General features: G+C 31.4%; 1 protein-coding gene across 1 annotated transcript in view; it reads left to right on the top strand.

The window, feature by feature from the left end:
• The window catches only part of LOC111089142, a 14,160-nt gene extending 7,421 nt beyond the window's left edge, over positions 1-6,739 (top strand). The window contains exons 3-5 of the mRNA XM_022401059.1: positions 2,943-3,002; positions 4,996-5,076; positions 6,174-6,739. Coding sequence (XP_022256767.1) covers positions 2,943-3,002; positions 4,996-5,076; positions 6,174-6,662 — 630 coding nt within the window. The 3' untranslated portion in view covers positions 6,663-6,739. The remainder of the gene's footprint in view (positions 1-2,942; positions 3,003-4,995; positions 5,077-6,173) is intronic.
• The last annotated feature ends 371 nt before the right edge of the window (positions 6,740-7,110 follow it).

Below are 7,110 nucleotides of genomic sequence, written 5' to 3'. Positions count from 1 at the left end.
ATATATAGATAAGTTATGTATATGCTCAACACGGCTCAAAAGTCATCATATAAAGATATGACAGTTTAATCTATCCTGCTTGTAAAAACTTCATTATATGTAAGGTGACCAGACGTCCCAGTTTTACCAGACAGTTCCATTTTTTTGGTAGTTTGTCCCAGTGTCTCGAGAAAAGTTCTGGTGACGCACAAAACTTCCCGGTTTTATGATAAAGACATCAAACTGTCATTCACTTCGAACATACTAAGTCTATTTTATTTGCTCATCCTTGTAACACGTACTCTCCCGCCGCCAAACTCTCTCTCGAAAGTTCCATCTGTTCGTGGTAAGAAACATAGGTTTGCGCAGTTCTGAACGTGGAGACAGTTAGGCAGCGTTCATCGTCAAAACTCACTTTACACAGTCATGTACTGAATTTTGTGTCTATTTAATGTAAAAGACAGAATTTCTACGTTCCTTTTATTACCCATAAAAACATATCAAAACGGTTTCAAAGTAATGCTAAATCCTGAAGGTAGTATGTTTGAAATTGTTATGGATTCTTAAATAAATCCAGGTACGAATTGATGCACTGGATAAAGTGAATAATAAAAGATTTCTTGGATCTGTACTCTGACTACTTTTGCTCATTTGTTTTGTATCTGACGTAAATAAAAAGGAGTTGAAATTATTTCAAAAACGATGACAAAGTTAATATGTTTGGAAATGTTGTGGAACAGTTCAAGCAATAAATTTGAATTATTTCATATTTATGATAACCATATTGGAATTAGGGGCAAGGGCTGGGCTGTTCAGAGTTTTCGGTTTGGAAATCTGGTCACCCTATTATATGATATTTTAACTCTATGAGAACCTCACTGATTGGTACAATGTACATTGTTACTACATATAGATCTTCAATATATATATGAGATCGACACTGAACAATATTGTAATTATATCTGTATGTGTTGGTCACTGGATTGGATCTTCTTAACTTAATGAAGATTAACTCTATACAGTATTTAAAGTTTTGATAGGACGACGCTGAGAAGATTGGCTCGACGTAAGATTGACACTATAAGATATCGACATTATATAAGCACTACAAAGTTCGGGACCTGTACATTGACAAAATTTGTGTTCGCTTGTATATATACTGCATCATACCTATATATTATGTAAGTAAATATTTGGGGAATAAACCGTAGGTAGCTAAATCACTGAGCATTCATCGTTCTATCTGGTCAACTCGTGTGATCTCAAATAAGTATAATTTTAACTATGCATAAAGCCCCCACCCCCCAGTGGCACAGCGGTATGTATGCGGAAGTACAACGCTAGAATCCGGGTTTCGATACCCGTGGTGAGCAGAGCACAGATAGCCCATTGTGTAGCTTTGTGCTTAATTACAAACAAACTATGTATAAAAGGGTAAAATATATATTAAAGTGAAATAATTTATAGTAAAGGCTTTTTTTAAATTCGCTTTTGTTGTTCTTTTCGAAAGAGGTTTAAAATTGGTGATTACTGTAATGTTCTCCATTTCAGGAGGACTCTGTCGTTATAACGTTTGTGTAATCTTTGACATCTGGGCAGCCAAGATGATTTCAGGCGATAAAATAAACAATTTACTTCCGTTATTGTGTACTACTACTGGTCTTCTGTTCCTTGTAAAAACCACCAGGATATCTTTTATTAAGCGGGAATGTGGCATTAACTAATTTATTACAATTTTGTAAAACATATGTATAACGTATACAAAGATAAGTTTTGAGCGGTGTAATGATAATGCAAACATTAAGTAATGTCATGTAGTTTAAATACATGGACATATAAATTACAACTGTGGTCAAGATTGACATTTTGTATATCATTGTTTACTGTGTATTAAAAGCACGAATATATCAATGTGAAATTGTACTGGTAAAATAGCTGCTATGTAGGTAAAACATTGGGTTATCAATTAAATATATCTTACTTGCTTTATATGCTGCATTAGAAAATGTCAGTGATACCTCATCTAACTCATATAAGTTTTATCATACTTTGCATTCAGTGAAGATACAAATATATTTATTATTTCTTCCTTAAGATTATGCAGCCAGGACTTTTTTTATTCACCTTTCAGTACAATATCCGAGATGAAGTATATTTTCAATTTAAAGGCGGCTGCTATTAAAATATCTATGGCATTTAAAGATAGAATAACATATATATAATGTTTCGACTCTATTAACTGAGTTGCCCTTAAGGTATTTTGTCATTTGTGTTGAGCTTTGCATTTCAAAAGCCAGTGCATGGAAACATCTTAGCCATTAATTTAGGATACATTTCATACAGACTATTGAGATAGAATGTATTAATGTAGAAGAAACCAAGTAATATTAGGTATACTTTCGCTGGGTCCCCGAAAGTGTTCTGCTTCAAGAGTCAATAAAATCAAAATTAAAAGTAACGAATGTTCTTATTTCTTGCCTTTGTAGTTCATATGTCATACTGTGTTTTAGCCTAGAGAGTGCATAATTTTTCTCGTGATTGATGACACACGCACGTTTTATTGAAGTCACGACAGTACAAATTGCAACGTTAAACGTTCCTTATGTGACATCATTTTAATGTCTATTAATTGACTGACAGACAACACATTACTGCATAGTTATGCGAGTGGTTAAAACAGGTGATTCCTCCAGGCGCCCTTTGGTCATTTTCAAGGAAATAACACTATAACAATGAAAGAGAAGCTTTGAATAAAGTTTCTCGTGATTATGTACCTTCCATTTTGTAGATTACGATGGATTTATAAAATCAATATAAAATGGTATAAGCCTTATAATTTAGATCGTAGACGAATCTACTCAGACAACTGACCGTAGACATATGGTAGGTAGTATAGAGTATTTGAAATTTTCTTTTAAAGAAAACATGTTGAAAAAATATTAATTTCCACCTTTTTTTTCCAGAGCTACAACCCTCTCTTAGGAATAATTTTTATCGTGGATGTGTTCATTTGCTCGTTGAACGTAAGTTTCTAAAATTATTATGCAATGCTTTAAATATTGCTACTTTAATTATTTCAGTTAATAATGAATTAATATTTGAAACACGGATATGTTGCCAGACATTGTACCATTATTAATTTAAACTTAATAACTGTTTTCAATAGAACAGACAAATCGTATTTTACCATCAAACAATGCTAATAATAATCTTAATTTGTCAATAGTGAAAAAAAATGTTACTCCCCAAAGACAGAACGTGAGTGTAAAAAAGGAAGTTATAACTTGCCGTATTTTTATTGATTTTTGTTTTTTTTATTGAAAACGTAATTTATTAGACCAGTATGTAATTTTTACAGGAAAAAAAATAATACTGAACCCAAATTAATTATTAGGGATAGAACAATTAACACAAACTAAAATTAAGTGTATTTAGATCCACTGGATATCTTGTAGATTTTTAGCAGTCTAAGAATGGATTTAAAGTTTCTCATCTGGATAACTTTTGGATTGATTTTATTAACCACTAGTTGAACAAATTTATTCCCATCAAAATGTCAAAAAAGAATTCAGTCTCAGGCAGAATGACGGATCGAAAACTTCCAAAAAATGTTTGTCCAAAATGTTTTCCAGTTGATAGGCTTTAGATGGAAACAGGAATTCGCGCTGATCAAAGGATTAAACTGATTTTAAAGTAAATGCCTCGTAATCAGTCTGGCTTTTTATGAATTTTATTATCATTTGGTGTTTCAAAGCCGAATGTACCGCAGAACACATTATCAAACTAAATAGCAAGCGACAAAAATTATCACTTTAAGAAGTTATCACAACGAAATACTGGGATTTTAATAAAACATTTTAAGGTTATTAATAGTTTGATACTTATCTATGGATTTACTTTGTATTTTCGCACCGTATGTTTTACGTTAAGGAGTAATTACATGTCTTACAACTAAAAGAATCCATTGAAGATTTTAGTTGCTTGCGCCAGACAATCTTTCTTCCTAAAGAAATTATATTAGAGAGGGTAAGAATTAATCAAATGCAAATTTTGTGCTTCAGAACCAGCTTGTTTTCCATGTGAATATTATTTCTTATTCGCCACATGATTATACTTATACAAAGAAAAATCTCGAAAAGGGGAGAATTGATTGCATTACAATAGATGCCTCTCTCTAGTTGGGTTTCGTGTAAACCTTAGTACCCAAGGCAAAGATACTTTTCCAAATTAACTTTCTAACGACAAGCTAGTTAGGTGGCGGATTTTATCAGTATATCATCAACTGATTTCCGCCTTCAAATAATGTCATCTATTTGGCAAAATATCTACGAATTCAATGTATTATAACCGGTTTATGCTAACTACCACATGTCGATTTTGCACGAACAAGGAAAGCAAAATTCCAACAGGTGAAGCTTCAAATAAAATCTTTGGAGGATCTTAGTTGCTATACGAGTTCACATAATGATGGATTTATCTCCATAACAGTTATGACTATATGAAACACCAATCATGAGTTTCAAAACTGTTTTAATATTTCTTGTTAATCACCACATGATACTTTTCGCTCTAAAAATAAATATCTAGCAAAGGAAAGGACTAAGTTAAGTCCATGTTTTGTTTTTCACAACCAATTGGTGCCCATCAATTACAAGAAACTGGAAATCATATGTTAAACATTGTTAAAAAATACTACAATGAAGCTGAAGAGAATATAACAGTGGAGTGAAACTTTAAAATAAAATAAACTATGCTATAACTAATTTTTTTTATAAAATTAAAACTATAATTTCTGTTAGTTTTGGCTTATCAAAATGTCGAGAGAAAATTGAAGTGTGAAATTTCTAAGTCTCACTGTTATGTTTACATCAGAGTAGAAGATTAAATTTTTGAAGAATGGACAGGACAAAAGCAACCATTTAGTTAGTAGAAATAAATGCATTTTAAACAAGAAAGTTATATCTTTTAATTAACATTACACTTCTAATGTTTATAATTCATCATGTTTTCTTTCAGGTTTATTGCTTGCTATGTGTTTCTTCACGATATCAGGAACTTTCGTTGGAACTCTATACTACTAAGTTTGAAGAGGATCGGGTAATTAATATGTTTGAAAAGTTGTTAGTGTACATATTAATTCCAGGTAATATCGAGCATTTAATTATATATTAGAAATAATGTAAACTGATTACACTTTTATCTTAAAACTACTCATATAGAAAGTAGTAAAACATACCAGTTATATGTTATACATTTTACTCATTTCTTTTTCAGTCTTATATATCTTTTAAAAGAAACCATTTATTTTCTAAATACATTTAAACGTAGCATCATATAGCTGCTGGAATTCCATCATGCATTGATTAGCACAGCTTATTTGTGACGTATACTGACCACGTCATATAGACGTCACATTAATTAGTGCAGAAATAAATTGTGTAATAAAAGCAAACTTAATTCCATTTTTATAGCTTGAACTTTCTCTAATACTTTCATTTGATTATTATATGAAACATTTGACAACAGTTGCTTGAGCGCTAATTGAGATCGGAATAATGTATATTTTCTTGTTTTTTTAGAAGCATTTTAGTTCGGTTTTTATGTTGTTCTACTGCCGATATTTCGTCTTCAATAACTGGATTCCCTTTAGTATCCTTGTAGCATAGATTCAGTGAAAAATGCGAGTTCATTATTAATATTATTTTTCAATAAATAACGGATCCTTCAATATAACAATTGTCGCTATTTAAACTTAGATTTCTTTTTAGTTATAAGACAAATACTGAAATAACTTTGCAAATAATTATATTATTAAATTATCATTTAACTCGTCATGAAAAGTAGGGACCTCTTAATATATAACTAACAAACATTTTTTATGCAACGAAAAACTGGTTATGGATTTCGTACATATTTCACTTCGTTGTCTGACCTTCTTATAATTATTAATTAATAAACAATTGATTTATATGAAATTAACGTTTTTAATTAAATAAGATAAACACATTTTAGCACTAAAACGACTTATTAAAAATTACTGTTTGAATCTGAGAAACAACTTAAAAATAAATGTTGAATACATTTAATCAATTAATAGCTTTGTTCAGAAATATAGAGGAAAATATTAATTATCTAATTAAAAATGAAACTGTATATAAGATAGCATTGATTGTATTGATTTATTTTTACGTCAGAGGGCTATTTCTCTACGTCATCAAGGATCGATCAAAGTTCGAACCACTGACTCCTCATTAAACAAATCGACTGCTCTTATAGACGATGGTTCTTCTTTGGGGATTTATCTCCTTCCGAGCAGCCAAAGAAAAGGATCGACATCACCAAAGAGTCAGTTACTTACGGAATTAAGTACCATTTCAGAAGAACGAAGCTTTTCGAATTTCAATCGGAAGCCGAGTACTGACGTCAGTTCCGTTAATCTTGATAGTCAAATGTTGTCGCCTTCTACGTGTAAACGACCTTTCTCTGTAAATTCTTCATCCCCGACTCACTCGATTGAACTCTACTCTGAAATTGGATCTGAAAACAAAAATGAATGTTTGAGTTTCTCAACAAAGGATGGTCACTTATGCCCACGAAATACAGGGAATGGGCCGGTCTACTGCTCACAGTTCGAACTTGTTACTTTTTCCATATCTGAAGAGCCTACTGAGTCTCACCTTTAATGTACACGGTATTATCAAGTCAATGTAAAGCAGTTAAACTGTCCTAATGTACACGTTTTCAACAGGTCTGTGTAAAGCAATTTAACTGTCTAAATTGTAAAACGTATTGCTAAAAGACTTATAGCTCAACACAACTGTAATATGAAATGAAAATAAAATTTTATTGCTATATTCTCAAGAATTGGGAAATTTATGTACAATTAGTCTAAATTTGTAAAATGTCAGAAAATAAATGGAAAATAAATAATTCTGTCTGTATTTGAGTTCAACATGTCATCAAGTAATGATCAGAGCAAGGCTTCATATTATTATACACTCCATAAATGTGAAGAATGATTAATGTTCGTATGTACCTTTATTTTCATATGCTCTTAGTAGCACATCGGTATATTTGCGAACTTATACGGCTAGATACCCGTGGTAGTCAGAGCACAGATAGGCCATTGTG

The sequence above is a fragment of the Limulus polyphemus genome, unplaced genomic scaffold (assembly GCF_000517525.1).
Source record: "Limulus polyphemus unplaced genomic scaffold, Limulus_polyphemus-2.1.2 Scaffold113, whole genome shotgun sequence".
Classification (NCBI taxonomy): Eukaryota; Metazoa; Arthropoda; class Merostomata; order Xiphosura; family Limulidae; genus Limulus; species Limulus polyphemus.
The sequence above is the reverse complement of the archived record's forward strand: the minus strand, read 5'-3'. Positions and strand labels throughout refer to the sequence as shown.